The sequence below is a fragment of the Paroedura picta genome, chromosome 7, assembly GCF_049243985.1.
Source record: "Paroedura picta isolate Pp20150507F chromosome 7, Ppicta_v3.0, whole genome shotgun sequence".
Lineage (NCBI taxonomy): Eukaryota > Metazoa > Chordata > Lepidosauria > Squamata > Gekkonidae > Paroedura > Paroedura picta.
The window spans coordinates 43,435,567-43,456,546 of NC_135375.1; the positions used below are offsets into that span (position 1 = coordinate 43,435,567).

Consider the following 20,980-nt stretch of genomic DNA (forward strand, 5'->3'; position numbering starts at 1 on the left):
AGTTGCTATAAGAGTTATCATGAGGACATTCCAGTATCGTATGAGATAGGGAGTCAACCTTTTTCATATCACATTGGCAAACCCTATCCAAGTAAGGCAGGTTAGAATATCTCCCATGTAAGAGTGCTGAAGGATCCACAAGGAAGTGAAAGAAGGAGAAGCTATTTGTGTGTGTCCATGCTGCCCCTTCCACTTCTCACTTCCCTCCTCCATCCAGGATTCTGTAAGGGGCTTAAGCAGGCTGACTTCTCATTTTTCTTCCCACTGGTTATAAGTTGCACAACCTTTTGTGCTCCTGGAGTGTATTTTGTCCTCACCAAGCTGTTTTGGGGATTTTTTTGTTTACAAAGTTTCTGTATACTTGGAATGCCTTTAGATACATAGTAACTTTCTTTACCTTGGTGTGCTGCTTTTGTGAAACATGAGTTCCATCCTTTAGCTATTAGTTCAAATAAAAGACTCTTGGCTCATAAGGTATTTGAAAATATACATTTCTCTAAAATATTCCACACTGTATGTTCTCACAGGCTCAAGCAGGTTCTCCTCACTTCTCTGACTTATATATTTCACTGACACTCAGGGACCCTCAACAATCTCTTTGGAGCATATTTAATGCTAATTATTCTTTTTAAAAAGATATTTTGCCTTTGGGTTAATTTATGAAGTCATTTTTTACTTACCTGGAGAGTCCCCCAATATCAACATCTGTGGGTGGTCCAGTTTTGCTTTCATCATCTGCATGGCCAGACAATTTAGAAGAAGAAGAAGAAGAGTTAGTTCTTACATTCCACTTTTCTCTACCTGAAAGAGTCTCAAAGTGCCTTCCTTTTCCTCTCCCCACAACAGACACCCTGTTTTGTAGGTGAGGCTGAGAGAGCCCTGACATTACTATTCGGTCAGAACAGCTTTATCAGTGCTTTGGCGAGCCCAAGGTCACCCAGCTGGTTGCATGTGGGAGAATGCGGTACCTGGCTCGCCATATTAGAAGTCAACACACCAAACTGGCTCCCTATTAGATATAGTGTTATATTGTTTCTGGGATCCAATTATTTGACTAACAGCGCAATACTATGGGAGATACTCCAGTCTAAACCCATTGATATCCGTGGGCTTAGACTGGAGTATCTCTGCCTACGACTGCAGTGTAAGATTGTTTATTATTATTATTATTATTAAATTTATTACCCACCACTCCCAAGTAGGCTCATGGCGGGTTACAGATGTCCAGTTAAAACTCCCATTAAACCGTATTAAAATAGACAAAAAATACAAATACAGGAGACCAACAACCCAAAAACATGGCGGAAAACCCGCCTCTGCCCCCAACCCCTTACCCGTAACTCTAGAGGGAGGAGGCAGATGAAGTAATTCTAGCTGTCTCCAGGTAATATGATTTGCAAGGCAGACATCAACTGTGGTGATTACCATGCAATTCACTAGTAGTGCAAGTATACTAAAAGTATTTGCCTTGCAAAATTCAGTGTCTCCTTAAATATGATGCATAAGGACAATGTGTTAAGATAGTTGCATTTGGAGGATTTTATTAATTTGAATATTGTCACTTTTGAAATGAACTTTTAATCAGTAGTTTGGATATTCAGAATGGCATACTGAAAAATATGCAAGCATCTGCCCCATAGGCTAATCCTTGTATTTTTTTGTTAATTGTTCATTTATTGAAGAGTTCTTAATATTTAAAATGTTTCATATCCTGTTTTCTATCTGTTCTTTTCAGTTTTTCAGTTTGCTCTTCAAACCCTTTTCCTTTCCACAATTTCCTTTTCTGTCCATCTTGTGTTAATTCCCACACCTTTGGGTATTCTGAACTTATCCAATGCTTTCTTTTATCTGGTACTGCTGAGTATGTTGGCACTCTAATGCTGTTCGACTTCCAGACTGGAACTTAACAAGCTGAAAAAACGATCAGAGCAGGAAGACTGATTAATAATGGGCTAAAGAAGCTTTTCATAAACCGATAATTTTTCACAGCATAAGAAGTAATGGTATTGAAGTGGCCTATCATAGTCCTAGCAGCAAAGTTTCCCAAATAACATAAATTATAGACATTCATATTGCCATTTCTTGTAAAACAAACAAGAGATTGCTGTTCTTCAAACTTGTGCATTCACAACCATATTATAAAGATCTGAAACAGAAGAACAAGGAGCCATGTGCCAGTCTGATGGAATGCAGGAATGTGATTATAATATGTTGGGAAAGTGTAGGCGGGAGTGAACTGGAATATTAGTTAGCCATTGTTTCAGAGAAAAGTACTTCAAATGCTCTTTTAGAATGTTATAATTAGTTCATAGTTTATTAAAAGAAAGCTGGGATATGTGTTTAAAAATCAATAAATATTCAGTTTATCAGAATCTAAACATTTTATTCTATTATTCTGACTCGGAGCCATAGCCAGCCTTCCTTACTTGGTGGGGTTCAAAAACAAATGAAAAAAACAGTGATTTCATCACTACAAACAGAAATGTTTAGAACCTGGTCACCAAGCCCAAGTATGTATGTACAGCTTAGTGTCTATGAATGGTTAGCATTAGAAGTGTATGTTGAAAAGAAGTTTTTTTTAAATATAGGAGCTTTCCCCACTTGTAAAGATCTTTCTAAAACAAACTATAACTTTTATCCCTCCCTTCAAGCACTGTTTTTTGAGCCTCTTGTGGCGCAGAGTGGTAAGGCAGCCGTCTGAAAGCTTTGCCCGTGAGGCTGGGAGTTCGATCCCAGCAGCCGGCTCAAGGTTGACTCAGCCTTCCATCCTTCCGAGGTTGGTAAAATGAGTACCCAGCTTGCTGGGGGGTAAACGGTAATGACTGGGGAAGGCACTGGCAAACCACCCCGTATTGAGTCTGCCATGAAAACGCTAGAGGGCGTCACCCCAAGGGTCAGACATGACTCAGTGCTTGCACAGGGGATACCTTTACCTTTTACCTTTACCTCAAGCACTGTTTGTGCTCATTCATTTAGATCAAGAGTTCTCAACAAGGGTTTCATGAAACCCTAGGATTTTGCAATGGCTCCAGAAGGGTTTTGCTGATTGGGTAGAAGTCAATGTTTATATATATTTTAATTTTTTAACAAATGATCAGATGATATGACCATATCAACCTTCCTCCCTGCAAAATGGCCAGTGATGGATGGGCCTAGGGGTGTAGGTAGGTAAGGGGAGGGCCCTGGCTTCACAAATCCTTGCTAGCCAAGGCTCATTGCTTCTTGTGTTGGGGTGGGTGTGGGGGCGACAGAGTGGCATAGGCATGCTCTGGCCCTGTTTTTGGTGTTGGGGGGAGGTGGGGGTGATGGAGGGGCATAGGCCTGGCCCGGCCCTGTTTCTGCAAGCTCTCATTGGTGAAGAAGAGCAAACTGATAGTCAGTCCAGAATGTTCTGTTCCCAAATAATTTCTTTGCTGTTACTTCCTGTGCTGTGGGAGTAGCCTGGTGATATCACATACAGAGGGATGTTACTGATGGTGACGTGATTCCTGATGGCATGGCAGGAAGGTATGTCCTGCTGACATCACTTCCGGGGTTTCTTGAAGCCCGAAGAATGCTTCAGGGGTTTCTCAGTGTTAAAATGGTTGAAAAAGGCTGATTTAGATTCAGAATTACCTTAATATGATAGTATCAGGAAGAGGATTCCTAGATCAGTGAAATGGAGTTGAGACCGTTACCACTTTTGTAAAGTATGCTTCTACTTATTAAAATCCTAAATGCTGCTATTATGAAATTGAACAGTTTTCCAAAAAATGGTTAGATGGGGGTGAATTAGGGCTTTGGAAGGGGAAGTGTAAAACTTTCCATTGTCCTTTTCTCTGTATTTTTAGATAGTCTTTTAATGTTCATATTTTTATTTTTTAGTACTAGACTGTGTTTTGTACTATAATTTTGTACTTATAATTAATTAGAAATAAAAGCATTTTTGTTCATATATCTTTGTTATAAGTAACTGTAACAACTAGTAGCACTCAAAACTTGATATAATTTTGATATTGGTAAATCTGGGTTCAAATTGTTGAGAACATATTATTCACTAGGGAATATAGGTCAGGTGATTATGTACCATATTCAGTTACCTCTTTGTAAAATGGGAATATTCACGATGTACAGACAGAGCTGGTGCAAGGGAAAATGAGATGAAGCTTTAAAAGTTTTGTGTGAAGCACTGTTGCTCCTGCTCTTGCTCCATAGACAATGGAATTTAGCTCCATCTTTTTGTTTTGTGTAGGGTATTTTTGACAGTGACTGGTACACGTCTCGGAACCTTATTGGAGAAGCAGATATCATTGTGATTAAATACTCTGTAAATGACAAGTCATCATTTCAAGAAGTAAAGGATATTTATGCACCTCTGATTAAAAAAGCATTAAACCAGTGTTCAGTTCCAGTCATAATTTCTGCTGTTGGTGCAAGACAAAACGGTATGTCCTGGGGCTTAAGTTGAACAGACAAATATTAGTGTTGCATAAATCATGGGTAAAAAGAATTATGCTGCTTGTCCAGTCATGATAAAATTGACATATCTGCAGAGCTTTGCAGTCATGACTCCTTTTCCAGAATTGTACATTTAGATCCTATTTAGCTTGTATGCTTACACTATTATTGGGGCTAGGCCAGGAAATGCAAGCTTGACTGTTGGTTTCAAAATTATATCCCTTACAATGCAATCTTAGAGTGGTGTCCTAAATCCACTGAAGTGTCACCCTGCTTAGGATAATATTATTAATGCATTCATGAACTGTACATATCATTAATTGGCATTGATAGCATATTAGGCATTCTGCTGCTGAGGTAAAATACACCTTACTGCTTTGAAAAAAATTGTGTATCGGAGATTATACAGCGATAATTTTAATTCTACCTATAATCTATGTATGCTTTTCTACATGGGAAGATTTTTTAATTTATGTGGTATACCAATCAATATAAATGTGAAAACTGAAATATTATCTCACTACAATGATACATTTTAGATTGTCTATTTAGTGACATAGGCCATTCTCCCCAGTCAGCCCTGACTCTAGAAGTTGAAGCCACATCAATCCCTCAGCAGTTAATTTCTGCTATGTGACTTTTTGAGAATCAGCACAGATTGAGGAATTCTACATATTACCATCGTGGCTGTGATAGAAAGTTGCTTTTTATGTGTTGTTATAATGCAGTTGGAATGAGAGTTAAATGATAAGGAGAAGAGCCTGTCTTTCCCAGGGAATGTGATGATTATTGTCAAAGGCTTTGACTTGCTTCTAATGAAATTAATAGCATGTTGTTCTGCACTGTGGAAACCCATGTTTCAGTCTTTGTACTGTAGCTTCTACTTTACCGTTAGCTGTTGGGGTTAAGTATTGGTCTTGATGTATAATAGGGATGAAATAATGTGTTTGATACTCTGAACCGATTTGGACATGCAGTGATACTTCACCCTTGGCTTCTCTTCCTCTAGGTGAGGTGTATAAACATCAGTTCTCTGATCTTGTTCATGAGCAAAGACCAATGTTATTTCATAACTATGTTTCTATTTCCCATGCTTCTGACCACTGAGGCACATTTCTGTTCTGAAGGGAAATTGCAGGCATACATGGAAATGTTTATTTTTTCTTTTCTTTCCTCCAATAAAAACTCTATGACGTATAGATCTTGAGTACCAAGAAACCTGTACTTTCAATTCGAGTGGGAATAAAGTTTTACCATTTGAGCCTATGGCTTCTAATATTGCAGAAATAAAAATTACAGGCAGGTAATTTCGCTGCCTTTCTAGTATAACTGTTTAGGAAAATGAAATGCTTAAATACTTTATTCTTTAAAAGTTCTCTAGTATGCCACAGCACATACTTTGGGAATTCGGAGGCAACATCGTACCACACATGGGAGACTGAGTTTTCCTATTTCTCTTTACCATCTCTGTTTAGGACCTCTGTTCTCAACTATGCATTCAAAAACAAGAGCAGAGCCTTTGTCCATTATATTGCTGTACAATTGCAGTTACATTAAGAGACATTATATAATGTTACTCCTCTAGTGCAGTCCTTTAAATACTTGAATCCTTAAACCTGGTTGCATTATGTAGTTCTAGACAGATCATTCTCTTTGCAGACCATTTTCTTATTTTCTAAAGCTATTTCCTCTTAATTTGAATTAAAATCCAGTCACTTCCTCACTGTGATGCAGCTATTCTGAGTGTTGAGGATAAATGAAAGGGGGAAAATTTGCTACATAGCTGATGGGTATTGAGAAGTCTGTGTGTACTCTGTTATGTTGAAATATTGTGCAGAATGAAATACAGAAACTAGTTGGGTTTCAATTTAGTAGTTTTGGTGTTTATTATGGAAAAAAGATTTCAACCTTCTATTGCTAGTTTTATGTTGGCATTGGGGACTTCCAGAAAGCACACTGTGGACCACCTTTTTAAGAAACACATTCTGAACACATTGCGGTGTAGTATAAAAATAAGTCCAGTTTTGATTGCTTAAACCTTTTGCTCAGTGTTTTAGTTTTCCTTATTTCTATAGTTTTAAGTATGATGAAAAGACAGTGCTGGGGAGGAGGAGCCAGTGCTTGTGGAACATGTTGACACAAACCCTGTGGGGAAATATCATTGTGTGGTCCTGGAGGAAAAAATTAGGCTGCTGGGTGGGAGGACCTCTGAGGCAGCCTTCTCATAGAATCATAGAGTTGGAAGGGGCCATACAGGCTATCTAGTCCAACCCCCTGCTCAACGCTGGATCAGTCCAAAGCATCCTAAAGCATCCAAGAAAAGTGTGTATCCAACCCTTGCTTGAAGACTGCCAGTGAGGGGGAGCTCACCACCTCCTTAGGCAGCTTATTCCACTTCTAAACTACTCTGACTGTGAAAAATTCTCAAAAGTGCTGCCTGTTCCATGTGCAGGGCCAGCTAGACAGGCATAAATCAAGAGTCTCAATGTGTGGATGAAACAATGGTGTAGGGAGGAATGATTTAAGTTCATTAGTCACTGGGATATTTTTTGGAACAAACAGGATCTGCACAAAAGAGACAGTCTCCACTTTACTTAAGAAGGAACCAGCCTGCTGGTACTTAAAATAAAAAAAAATGGCGGAGCAGTTTTCAAACCTAATAGACATTGTGGACACTCCAGAAACTGGGTGGGATGTGTTCAAGCTGGGAGAAAGATACTCTAAATCAGTGGTCCACAACCTTTTTATCACTGGGGACTGGTCAATGCTTGACAATTTTACTGAGGCCCGGGGGGGGGTAGTCTTTTGCCGAGGGATGTTGCTGCTGCCCCCTGAGCCCCCGTTCCACTTGCTTTCCCGCCAGCACCCCTGACTTCCCGCCGTTTGCTGGAGGGCACTGCCAGCAGCAGCTGCACAGTGCCACACTGAGGGGGAGCCCCAGCCATAGTGGCTGCTGGAGAGCACCAAAGGTGAGCCGGCGGCAGAGTGGCAGGGCAGCCCCTGAGGCAGGAGAGGAGGACAAGGAGGAGCTGCGGCCCGGTACCAACTGATCCATGGACCGGTCCCAGTCCCCGGACCGGGGGTTGAGGACCATTGCTCTAAATGATTGTGTCATGAAGAAGATGGGTACTCTATTTCACCTCAGTCTTCTCTTGTGAGGGAGACTCAGCATGGGTTTTGCAAGAACAAGTCATGTCAGACCAACCTGTTTTTTTGAGAAAGTTACTACCTAGCTGGATCAGGGGAATGCTGTGGACACGATTTATCTGGATTTCAGTAAAGCTTTTAATAAGGTTCCACGTGATATTCTTGTTGACAAGTTAGTAAAATGCGGTATGGATCCTAATTTTGTCAGATGGATCAATAACTGGTTGACAGATAGTATCCAAAGAGAACTTGTAAATAGTTCAGCATCCTCTTGGAGAAGAGTGACAAGTGGAGTTCCCCAGGGATTTGTCCTGGCTGCCTGTGTTGTTCAACATATTTATAAATGACTTGGTATAGGGATTAAAGGGGGTACTTATTAAATTGGCAGACGATGAGGGATTTCTCTCTTTCTCACAAGAACTCGAGGGCACTCAAATTAATGAGTAGTAAGCTTAGAACAGATAAAAAGAAGTATTTCTTCACCCAATAAAATAATGCATTGAATTCACTGCCATAGGAAGTTGTGCATAGACAGCTTCAAGAGGGGATTGGATAAACATATGGAGCAGAAGTCAATCAGTGGCTATTAGTCACAGAGTATCCTTGGTGCTTGGAGGCAACAACAGGAGAGCTTCTAGAGCTCTCGCCTTGCTGGTAGACCTCCTGATGGCACCTGGGTTTTGGCCACTGTGTGACGCAGTGTGGACTGGATGAGTATTGGCCTGATTCATCATGGTTTATCTTTTTGTGTGTGTGGAAAATGCCTGATTTTTTTGGTGGCAGATAATATTAGAAACTATTTTGTGCTTCAGTTATACAAGTGGGAACCCACAATGACTTGCAAGTGGGATCTTATTTCATCCTTCCCCACAATTTCCTCTTTCTCTTTCTGGAAATCTCCCATAGCCTTTCCCTTTTTCCTGCTTCCTTCTCTTCCCACCCAACAACGAACCAACATTTATCTGTCTCATTGTCTTTAGCTTTCCCTCTCCCATCTCAACAGCCTCTGCCTAGGAAAACTGTAACTCAGTTGTGTGGTTCTGGGCACAGGGAACCCTAAAGGATTTGTAGGGGGCACTTCATTTCCCCTGGATCCACCTTCCCACACTACTTTCATCCTGTCAACTCCCACATCCCCTTTCCCTGCCTCATTCTTGCCTTCTCAGTCTTTCACTAATCTAACTTTAACTTCCTCTCATCAGATATATTGTTTATTTACTTCATTCATGTCTCAGCTTTCTCCACAGTGGGAACCAAAGTAGCATTTCTTCCTTTTTTCCCCCTCACATCAACCGTGTGAGTTAGATTAGAGTGAAAAATGTGTGACTGGTCCAATATCACCGGGTGAACCTCCATAGCAATATGGGGATTCAAACCTGCATCTCTCAGATCCTGTTCTGAAGCTCTGTTACCTCACTGACTTTAATAAGGTGCTGAACATGAGCAAGAAGCTAGACCTAGTTGAGACATGCAAGTCAGGTAGTATCAAGTCAGCCAGAGATTGCTGTCAAGCCTGTTCCCAATGAATCTCCCCACAAAAGCCAAAACAGCCTTGGAAATGAGCCTGCCCCCTCTCCCTTTTATTCACAGAACCAAGCCTTGGAATACTGTGGTTGCCTAGCAATGGCTACTGAGAGAATCCATCTATTAAAGCTACAGGCACTCTTTTATAATTTAAGGGCTTTGTAACCTACCTCTAAGCATGTTTTGTTTAGGTTGGTAGAAAGATCTATCTTGCCTATTCACAGCTACAGTAACTAGATTCAAGTAGCCTCAGATTTGGTCAACTTTGCTATTAGAATTATGATTTCTATGTATAATTACAATGGAAATAACTAGATTAAAGATACATCTGAAAAAGGAACCTGTTTCAAGAATAAAATCATTTTGTTTCTCAGTGGTTTGTATGATTATATCATTAATATGTTGTCCACTGTACTTTATTGGAATATGTATTAACAGTTTTAACTATGATTTCCAGGATATTAAATTTATAATAATACATATGAGCTAACTGGATACTTGTGCTGTTTATGTTGATGGTTATGATTATTCTCATTAGTAGTTTAATACCTGATGTTATTCTGGAAATTATTTACCTAGAATACTTGAGATTATTTAATATAAAAATATAAAGAACTAAAGCCAAACTTTATGGAGCAAAGAAACTATATTGAAAATTAGATAAAGAAATTGATATCTGCTAAAAAGTAACTCAATATATAATCCTCCTTGAGTTGCAGTGAGAAAGAATGACTATAAATGAAGTAAAATAAAATGCAATTAAAATATATGTATTTTATGTATAGTTTCCCCTTTATATCATTGTAAGGAAATAATTTGTTTTGAAAACTTGGTAATCTGACTATGCAGTAAAAGCTGTGTTACCTGGCACCTGGTAATCTGGCAAATTTGATTAACCAACATGTTTGCTGCCACTGCCTGTTCTCAAGGTAGGGCAGGCCTTGCAGCAGTAGAGCAGGCTGTGAGTCAGTAGTACCATTTTACTTCTGCCAAATGGGCAATGCCTATGGTTAGAATCCTTCTGCTCCCCCCTTACTACCCGGCCCCATGCCACTGGCCTGGCCCTTTATGTCCGTAACTGACACACAACTGATTGGTAGCACAGGAGCAGGAAACATATTTGGGGCATGTGTATCCCCTGCACACGCTGCTGCATCAATGGACTCTTGGCCATGGGTACCACTTGCTTGGTCATAGATTAATGCATCTTCAAGAAATATAAGAATTATCCCTATCAGTTCTAGGCTTTATAAAGTAAATTTGAATTACAACAGAGGGAAAAATATGCTTCCTAGCCATGAAAAAAATCTCTAGTGTCCATCTACAGCTTTGTTAACTGACCTTGGTTAACAAAAAACACCAGTGTCAGCAGCCATAGCTTAGACTTACTATCTCCTCCAGCCTGACAGCAGGCAGAGAAGGAGCAGGCCACAGAGGCATTCATCTGTGACCTTCTGAGTAGACTAAGAGATGTTGACTTTTTTGCTCATCCTACATTTTAAAGTGTCACATACATTTATAGGGTATAATAATTTACCTATTCAAGTAGTTTATTTTTCATGAAATGCCTTCCATAGTGCAATGATTAACAGTGGCAGATACTAATCTGGAGAAACAGGTTTGATTATAATATGAAGAGCTGGGCTTGATTCTCCACTCCTCCACATGAAACCTGCTGGGTAACCTTGGGCTAGACATAGCTCTCTCAGGACTCTCAACGCCACCTACCCCATAAGGTGCCTGTTGTGGGAGAATGTGATAGTAAGTCACTTTGGGATTCCTAAAGGTAGAGAAAAGCAGGGTATAAAAACATCTTAATGTGAAAATAATACAAAAATGAGGAAAACAAAAAGTGCATTTGAAGGCAATTGTGTCGTTTATGGTTAGCACCTATGTGTGGTTAAAATACATTAGTTTTTACAGGACCTGTCTCTTACAATGCAGTTTGTATTGTAGAGTTACTCCAGTAGAAACCCACTGATATGAGTAGGTTTAGATGTAACTGCATATGATTGCACTTCCAATATTATAAATATACTAGAGAAAAATCATTTTGAAATTTACAGAGTATTTTAAATTATAAAAAGCTATTTCTATGTAATTGCTTATTGATCGTTATATTATAATGTTCTAAAAGGGTCAGAGAAAACTCCTAATAGAGAAGAGACGGTCATAAAGTGACGATAGTTTCAGAGTGTAACCATGTTGGTCCTCAGTAAAATAGTTAAATTCAAGTCCAGTAGCACCTTAAAAATTTACAAGAGTTTCAGGCTATAAGCTTTTGAGAGTCAAAGCTCCCTTTATCAGACACATGTCAAAAGAACCTTTGACACTCAAAGGCTTATTCCCTGAAACTCATTTTGGTCTTTAAGGTGCTACTGGACTCTAACTATTGTAAAGCGAAACAATTCCAGTGTGATTTGAGGGAATGGAGCTTTCAGAAGAGATCTTTATTTAAGTATAAATAATCTGTTATCAGAAAACACCAGCATAACCGTAGCTCATCAGGTAAAACTCAAAAAAAAAAAGGGCCTTTTCGCACGGGGATCTTTGTTGCAAATTGTTTGCGGAATGAAAAATCGCCATTTAAAATAGTGGAATTCGTCGTTATGCATACCTGCCTTTGTGGTGGAATCAGTTGCGTTTTTTAGCGTTTCCCACAGGCTTCCGGTCTCGGCAGAAATCGCTAGAAAGTAAGCGCTATTGCCAAGCTCGTCCCGCCCCTGGCCGTCAAGCAGCCAATGGGCAGCCGTTAGCATGCTCCCAAACAGCCCCTTTCCCTTTAAGAAAGGTTTAAAAAAAAACAAAACAGACCCATAGCAACGAATCTAGGTAGATTCGTTGCAACGGAGAGACCCATCCAGCTGCCTAATGTGAGCTGTCGTTTGATTGTATGATCGTTGGCACGCTGCCTCGAGTGATAAAAAAAAAATCCCCCCCCCTCTCATGGGCCCGATTTTCGGCTGAATTAATGTGTAAAAAATAAAGGGACTTTATTTCAGCAAACGGGCTTTTATGTGGTTTGTGCTTAGTGACTAAAGGTGAAGGACTGAAGCCAGGGAAGCCTCTAAACAGAAAGAGGCTCGCTGGTGCGTTTATCCCCGCTCGCTCGGAGAAAAAAAAATGGCGATCGCTTCGCCGGAAGTTTGGAGGACAGGCTCAGGAGGAGGGACTTTGAAGAACCAGCAACAATGGTAACGCACAGGTCTTTAGCGCTACTGTTGCAGATTGGTTGCAGGAGTGTATCGCTATCCGGAGGGTGAATCCACTTTTCTGGATTCCCCTGAAAGCGCTACAACGAAGCGCTTTTTGCTGATTGGTTTCAGGAGTGTTGCAGATTGTCTGCGACGTCGTGCGTTAAGGCAAATTAGTAGCGTTTTCAATTAGCAACCATTGTGCTATTTTGAAGCCGTGCGAAATGGCCCTCAAATAATGGGATAAATTTCAGAATTGCACACAAGAAATAACGAGAATGTTTAAGGTGGTATTTTGTTTCAGTTGAAAAGAATGATATTTCCAGGAGGACAATTCCAGAGCATGTGTTCCACATCCTATTAGCTGATTAAAACTCTTGCTGTTGTTGACTTGATTTATTATGAATTATCTTGTTGAAAAAATGAGAGTAATAAAATGTCTCGTATAAATAATTTTTTCTCAGATGTTCCCTGCACTTGTCCTTTGTGTATCTCAGACAGAAGGAGCTGTGTTACAGCTTCTGAAGGTATCCAGCTTGCAAAAGAACTAGGAACTGCCACTTATTTGGAGCTGCACAGTCTCAATGATTTCTACATAGGAAAATATTTTGGAGGAGTGGTAAGTAGAAAATTATAGCAGAAATGTCAGGTGGTAAGCTTCTTAAACTCTAAATTCAGAACTTGAATTTTGAGCTGTTCTTATCTGAATCTGACTGTCAGTGCAGTCTTAGGCAGAAGACTGAATTGAACTTGATGGTGTAGCTCGGCTTACGCTTGCATTGTGGATACTTCAGGAGAAAATTACATTATTTGCCACCGTACACTTTTAGCTTGCTGAGGATTTTATAGCCAGAACAGGAAAAAATGGTGCTGATCTGGCTGGACACCAATAACACCATTCCTTCTCATTGGCATGCTAATGTGCTTGAACTAATCCTTTTTTAAAAGAGATTCAGTAAATTTGGAAAAGAGCATATTATTGATGGATGGGAAAATCCAGGTTAGGATAACAGCATGATGTGTGGATGCTCCAAAAAAGTTTCCCAGTTTGCAAGCCAAGGTGGAGAAAAACCTCAATATGGAAACATTCCTAGTTTGAAATATGGTGGTAGCATTTCATTGGTCCGATTGGAATGGAGAGATCCTGTTCTGTTTAGCATCTTTGGTCTATAGTGGTAGGAGATAAAATGATATTTAAGCTGCAACTCCTGATTTCCCCCCGCCCCTCAGTCTTATTTTAGTATAGCTTGTCTGATCATTAGTGACACATTTTTGTTAAATTTTAGCTGGAATATTTTATGATACAAAGTCTAAATCAAAAATCAATTGAAAACATGAAGAAAAGGAAAAAAACCCAGAAGTGCTATGAAATTAAGCCGCCTCAACTTGAGCAACCAGGTATAATATCTTCTAGCATCTTCAGTTGTTATATGTTTTCTATGTTTCTGTTTATAATATTTATTTGATTTTTCAATTTATACCCCGCCTCTCCCAGCAATGCATTTTAAAATAATATTTCATACATGCTTAGCACAAGACTGTAATTGTATTTAATTTCTAAGAATCTGTGTCTTGTTAATTTGTGTAACGTTCAGAGAAGAAGTCAGGTACACAATTCTGAATGCAGTATCTTCAGCATCTGGAAAACTTTTACAGAGGTTTTGACTTGGACTGAAGTTGGGGTTGGCTTTGGATTTCCTAACTCCTTTCCCATTTTCCCTGCAGTTACTCTTCCCAGATAAGCATTGCATTCTAGTTCTGTCCATGCCACACTCAGAAAAGGAGACATAAGTTTCTCTTGCCCATGTTGGAGAGAGCATACATTCATATACATTTCCCAGACTACCTTGTTTGTTTAATCTCACAGCTCTGCTTTAAATTATAAATTGTTTTTATTGGAGATTGAACTGAAATAATTATCCAAAAGTATCCAGTAAGATTAAATTTTAACAGTCTGATAGCACAGCCTTGTAAGGCTCTTTTCAGGAAAAACTGAAACTAAAAACTGAAATGTGGACGCTCTTGAATAATCAGTTGGGTATGCACCTGGAATCATGGTTTTTAGTATGTAGTTTTTAAATGATATTTTATTTAACTATTAATTACTATGTATGTTTTATAAAGAGCCTCTTGTGGCGCAGAGTGGTAAGGCAGCCGTCTGAAAACTTTGCTCATGAGGCTGGGAGTTCAATCCCAGCAGCCGGCTCAAGGTTGACTCAGCCTTCCATCCTTCCGAGGTCGGTAAAATGAGTACCCAGCTTGCTGGGGGGTAAACGGTCATGACTGGGGAAGGCACTGGCAAACCACCCCGTATTGAGTCTGCCAAGAAAACGCTGGAGGGCGTCACCCCAAGGGTCAGACATGACTCGGTGCTTGCACAGGGGATACCTTTACCTTTACCTTTATGTTTTATAAAGCTGCCCTGAGCCAGCATGCTGGGAGGTACAGGATATAAATGGAAAAATAAATAAATAAGGTGATGAAGTACTTTTTGTGTAGTATGTGAATGGATGCAGAACATCCAGAACATAGTTGGGAAGCATAACTATATATATGCCCACCCAGGGCCCCTTCCTTTCCCACCCCCTCCAGGCCCATCATTGGCCATTTTGGGTGTGTGTGTGTGGGGGGGGTAGGTCAACATGACCATATATGGTCCTATCATCTGATAAAGTTTAACAAATGTAAATATATATATTAAAAAATTAATTAACTCCCACCCATTTGGGAAACCATTCCAGGGCCATCAAGAAACCCCAGGTTTTCCCAAGCCAGAATGGACTTACACTGACTTTTAAAACTGCTAATAAGAAAAGCTAAATGAATCAAAAGGCAGTCCTACATAAAACTATCTTCGGTTGTCTCCTGAACATTGACTTTCAAGGTGCCAAACATACCTCCTTGGGGAGGTTGTTTTATAATTATGGGGTTGCCATGGAAAAGGCCGCTCTTATGTATGTACCAACTGGAGTGTTTCATTGGTGGGACAGTCAAGAGGGCATCTCCCTCCTATGATCTTAATTCTTGTGTAGGAACATATGGGAGCTTTTAAAGCTGTGTCCACTGCTACGAGACTGAGATCTTGCCTCACTGACCTAGGTCTTTGCAACTGCAATGCATTGTATTTGGGGCTATCATTCAGTACAGCATAACTTCTGTTAAATTGCAGAAGGTGAAAGTATGCTCAATCTTTACTTTTTCAGTTATACTGGCTGCTGGTTTGCTTCTGAGCCCAATTCAAAGTACAAGTTTTGATTTGTAAACCTGTTTGCAATCTGGGACCCAGTTACCTTAGAAATCATATATAGATGTATCATTCCCCCACTAAGGTAACTTTTCTAATCAGGTCTCTTCTTACATACCATCAAGACAAGCAATAACAATAGCTGCCCCTAAAACCAGTTTCTGTACTGCTGTAACCCTGAAGCTGTGTAATAAATAATCTTTCAGTACAGCCACATATTTTTTTCTCTTTGCTGTCTTCTGCAAAATCTTTTTACTTGACTTTTCACTACCCATTCTAGATTTTGATTGATTTGTTGAGGGGTTTGAAGACTTATTATTTCTTTTATTTTGTATGATATAAACTGCTTTATAAACTGCAAAATTTTCTTAGATTGAATAAAATGAGCTTGCAAGTGTAATGAAGAGGAATTTATTTAGAGCAATAAGAAAAATACCCTTATGTCCTCACTTGATCCTGTTCTGGGAATAAAAATGCTTTTGTTTCATGTTACACCTAGTGCAAGTTTGCTGTTACAGTTTATTCATGATTACTTTTCTAATGTCTCAATTTTGTAGAAAAAATGCCGATCTTAAAAGGTGAAGCCTCGCATTATGATTCCGATTTACATAACCTGTTGTTCTGCTGCCAGTGTGTGGATGTGGTATTTTATTCTGAAGACTTGAAGGAAGTAGCAGAAGCTCACAGGATTGTCCTGTGCTCTGTAAGCCATGTCTTCATGTTATTGTTTCATGTGAAGAACCCAGATGACATTCAGGATTCCTCTATCATTAGGACTGCTCAAACCCTTTTCTCAGTGAATCAGGAAGCTGCGTATCCAGTTTCAACTGAACGCTCATCTTGCAACTCACCAGTAAGAGTCATTGTTAAAGACTCTTTCTTCTGTTCTTGTTTGTCAGACATTCTGCACTTCATTTATTCAGGTATCCTTGTTAGAATGGTTCCAAGTGCTTTTTGTCTTTTAGCAGAAAAGAGCTATTCACTGCAATGGTGCTGTTATATCCCAGCTGTACCATTTCAGGACATTTAAAGTCCTTGTGCCCTTCTACTCTGTATTAGCCCTTGTCCTCTCAGAATATAGATTATGTGTTAGGAATTTAATTCCCAGGAATGCAGGGGCCCTATCCAGATAATACAATTCCATTCTGGAATCATCAGGGAGAGCCACTATTTGCTCCTGTATCTGCCTTTATATGTACTGATGATGAGCTACTTATAAATTTTCCCAGCTGGGAAAATACTGGCCCCCCAATACTGTTTCAGGTCAGGAAGATGGCATGGTGGTGGTATTGGTGGTGAGGGAGACTTATGCCCTCTCTTCTGGTACACCATTGGTGTGGGTACACATTGGTCTGGAAATTAAGTTCTAAGCATAGAATTCCCTGTGCTTGTCACATAGATAAGACCAAGGCATACACAGGGGAACCGGGGAGACATAAGGACAGTGTAACATAGTTATTGCTTAAGAGTGAAGGGGGAAGTTTTCAGAAATAAATGCTGCATCATATAAAAACTCCTGCCAGTAGAAATATCAAAGATTTCAACATCCTATGAAATCATTTTTATTTAAAGCAAAATTCATTCATGTGAAACCCTCAACTTGCAGTGAGGGAACCAGGTTTACTATCTCAGTGAGGTTCAAACTAAAAAAGAAAAGGAAATTCGTGTTCAAAAACCAAAAACAGTCCTATGAGATCTTTTCCTAATTCAATTTGTCTCCCCCTCCCTGTTATAATTTGTTGTATGGAAGGAAAGCATTATAGGTTTTTGTCTTTTTTCTTCCGACTGAGGTAATTTCAGCCTTGAGGGGAGGAAATATTAAACTGGAGGGAAGGCAACCCATCACCCCTTCCTCTGATCTTCAGGGCAGTCCACATAAGATTACTGATTAGTTTTTAAAATGAACTTTGAGAGATCCTGATCACAGCTCTCCTGTGCTATATTTAGTTTGACCCTGAGAACTAGACTGTGGTCATTTGGTAATTCAAGGCTTGCTGACTTATTAGGTACAGTCCAGCAGTTCAGTTTTTTTCCATTAGTTCCATTTTGCACAAAATCTTCTATATTCTTCTCTGTGGGCAGGAATTTTTGCAGCACATAACTGGGGCATTAACTCATAAGTGCAGAGTGCTTTCTTTAACAAAAGAAAATGGAAGGTTACCTGGGATTTTAAACAATATCCTGTGAATTGACTCCAAGTCACACTGAGCTGAAATTAATTTAATTAGCATCTGTCCATCAGCATTTTTATTTAAAATTCCAGGGAGCCTAGGTGGATCTTACCAAAAGTTGTGTTTGTACAATTCAAGTGTAGTGGGAACCAAACAAGCCCATTTCCATTATTCTTTGTTTTCTGACTTTTATACAGTTTAGAATGTGTGTTGAATTGTATTTTTTCTCTGTTTGATTGGTTTTAAATTGTAAACGATAATAATGTATTGAAGCTAGAATAAGCCCAAAGTGTGGATAGAATTTGGTAAGATAGTCTTTTGCGCACATAATTGCTCAGTGCTTTTGTAAATACAAGGTTTACTTAAAATTCAGTAGTAAAAAGATTAATGAAAAAGGTGTGTAGTCCTTGTAAATCAGAATTACACAAATATGGACAAGTCTACAAGTCTGTTTTAGGAAAACTGCCCAGTTATTTGAGACCATTGATACATGAAAATAGTATTTGAGATTAAACAAAATGCTTAGAACAACCACCAAGCTACCCGAAGCTGCTGCTACGGGGGGGGGGGGGGTATTAGTGTTCTGAGCAGTTTTTACCTGATACTTTATATCAGGCATCCCAAATGTCATGCTCAGGGGAACCATGGCTCTTTTTCTGGTGCCTGCCGAGTGTGTTTTTAGGACATAGGTAGGGCCATGTAGAGCTTTTGATTGATTATTGGCGACCTGATTTGCTGTGCAGATTTTTTTGAAATGTCGTTTTGGTAGCAGCTACCACCACAACACATTGTTGTTGTTGTTATGTGCGAAGTCGTGTCCGACCCATCGCGACCCCATGGACAATGATCCTCCAGGTGTGGCAATTATTTTGTGGCTGGCTCTGCATCTCACAGCAACCATTTTGTGGCAGCCAGTTTGTTGCTGCACCCACCATGCCAAATCAAAATTCCAAGTCTGCAAGCTTAAAAATGTTGGGAACCAGTGCTGTAGATCTTGAGGCTCTGTTTTTCATTATGATCATCATGATCATCATTATTATTTCAATTTATTTCACGCCACTCACATAACCGGCTCCTGGGGGGCACAATTTTCCATAATAAAATGCCAATAAAACCTTGTTAAAATATACTAGGATGTAAAAGTCATATAACAAGAAATCAAAAATACCAAAGAACATGGCGATGTAACCCAACCACCAATCCCCCCCGACAATATCTAATAGATGAAGTGGGAAGAGGGGGCACAGGTAACACATAGCCAAGCTGCTGCTTAACACCAGTGGGCCCATGAAGTCTCTTATGAGATGTGCATAGAGATCTTGTCCTCTGAAGGGCTTCTTCAATCACTGCATCTGAGGACAGCTCTTCTTGCTTGGATATCAAAAACCTTGTGCTATCCTGACATTACAATGAATGTTCTTCTGGAACTTTATGTGTAAATCAGAATTTCTGCAGAGCTCTCAATCAGATGGTATATCTGCTATCTAATGATGAACATAACCCTAATGTTTGAATCAAAACATCCACACAATGAGGCTGTGCATACTTAGAGAAGATTATTCTGTAAATGTTGGGGAGTCCCCAGATATGCAGAAAATGTTGAGAAGTTTTTAAAAAGTAGAGATTAAAACTCCTGGAGGGTAAATAAAAAAGAGGTCTTGCAATGCTACACTTCAGTATTCAGCTGCCATCTTGGGGAATGCCTAGCAGCCTCCAAGTGAATTGCTAAGGCCAGGGTGGTAAGATTTGGAAAAGGCTGCCTGGAGGAAGAGAAGACCAGAGGAACTGCAGAGTAACTGGCTGACTATTTTGTGAGACTGGATTCTATATTAGATCACTGCTCTGATCCAGCAGGGTTTATGTTCTTAAAGGAACAGAGGCAAAAGTGACTACTGCCACTAGTAAGAGGTGGACAGGCACCTAAGAAGCTGATAGCAGTCAGTAGGGGAGGAGGTCAGCTATATGGCTGTGATGGGAAAGCAAACTTGGAGTTAAAGGTGCATAGGATTGGCTTTTTGCTCTAAGACAGCTTCTCATGCCATCATTGACCAGCTAATTAGGGAAGACTTAGAGCTGAATGTATGCCATGCATGCTTTCAGCTCCAGATCATCCCCCAATTGACTGGTTTGAAGAATGCAGATGATGTGGCTACTGGGACAGAGAAGGGAGCAAGGGTACTGATAGTAGGGAGAAAGGAGAAACCGAGAGCCAATGGGGGGAATGGATATGGTTTTCCTTTCTTGCACATCTCACAGGCTTCGTGATGCTCCTCTCTTATCTTATATATTTGTTGTATTTCTAAGTATTTGATATGTTGGTATATCCTTAACACTTACTGGCTCTTATATATATTTGCGCAGAGCCATGGTGGGCAGAGCATGTCCGGACTCCATTTCTGGTCGGACACGCTTTGGGGGCCAATCAGGATGCGCCCAACAGAGCTGGGTGCTCCCTGATTGAGCCAGCCCCTAGAGCGCCCACCCCTACAAGGCGGCTGCGTGGCTCTCTGGCAGCCTTGCTGGCAGACATAGCATGGCTGCCAAGAGGAGCAGTCTTGCGGCGTGCTGGCCCACAGCTGCTCAGCTCGGCCAAGTCCACACCCCAACATGGTCACCCTGTCTGGCCAGGGACGGGGGGGGGGGTCCATCCCAGACACCCTTGGAATTCCTGCCCTCCTTGATGGTTGGCCGTGCTGCTGCGTGTGCGGCCCGAAGGCTGGCCGGCTGTGGCCACGTTGAGGGGCCCACTTCTAGTGCCCGTTGCATTCCTGGCTGCAATGGGCTCTCTGGCTAGTGTATATATAAAAGGACAAGGGGTTAGGACAAGGGGTACGGCCTCTCCAGTTCATCAGAGCAAAAAGATAAAACTTTCCCTGCTTGGTATCATAACAATTGGAGCACTAGCTGTAGCTCAGTGGTTCTCAATAAAAGGAATTTCCTGTCCTTCCGCAGCATGCAGCATCACTTTTGTTTTAATTGCAATGCATACTTTTTAAAAGGCCATAAAACTGGTATAAATATGAGTGGAAGAGAGAATTATGTTGCTTATCATCACTTACCCTATGGGCCATATCCTATTAGTGACACGGCACCCAGCCATCCAGTCACCATAACAGTCGGTCTCTAATGAACTGTTGGTGATGGGATGAGGCTTGGCTTTTTTGGAATACAAAATAAACTGTACTTAATGCTATCAAAATCCAGGCCTTCAGGCAACTGAAATGCAAGATATCTGCACTGTGTGCAACATATTGTTGACAATG

The 20,980-nt window shown here is 40.3% G+C and overlaps 1 protein-coding gene across 8 annotated transcripts in view; it reads left to right on the forward strand.

Moving 5' to 3' along the window:
- RHOBTB3 (Rho related BTB domain containing 3) overlaps positions 1 to 20,980 on the forward strand; it is a 50,109-nt gene that overhangs the window by 8,055 nt on the left and 21,074 nt on the right. For all 8 annotated transcript variants that reach the window (XM_077347656.1, XM_077347661.1, XM_077347653.1 and 5 more), the window contains 4 exons: positions 4,232 to 4,424; positions 12,767 to 12,921; positions 13,589 to 13,700; positions 16,104 to 16,469. In XM_077347656.1, coding sequence (XP_077203771.1) covers positions 4,232 to 4,424; positions 12,767 to 12,921; positions 13,589 to 13,700; positions 16,104 to 16,469 — 826 coding nt within the window. The remainder of the gene's footprint in view (positions 1 to 4,231; positions 4,425 to 12,766; positions 12,922 to 13,588; positions 13,701 to 16,103; positions 16,470 to 20,980) is intronic.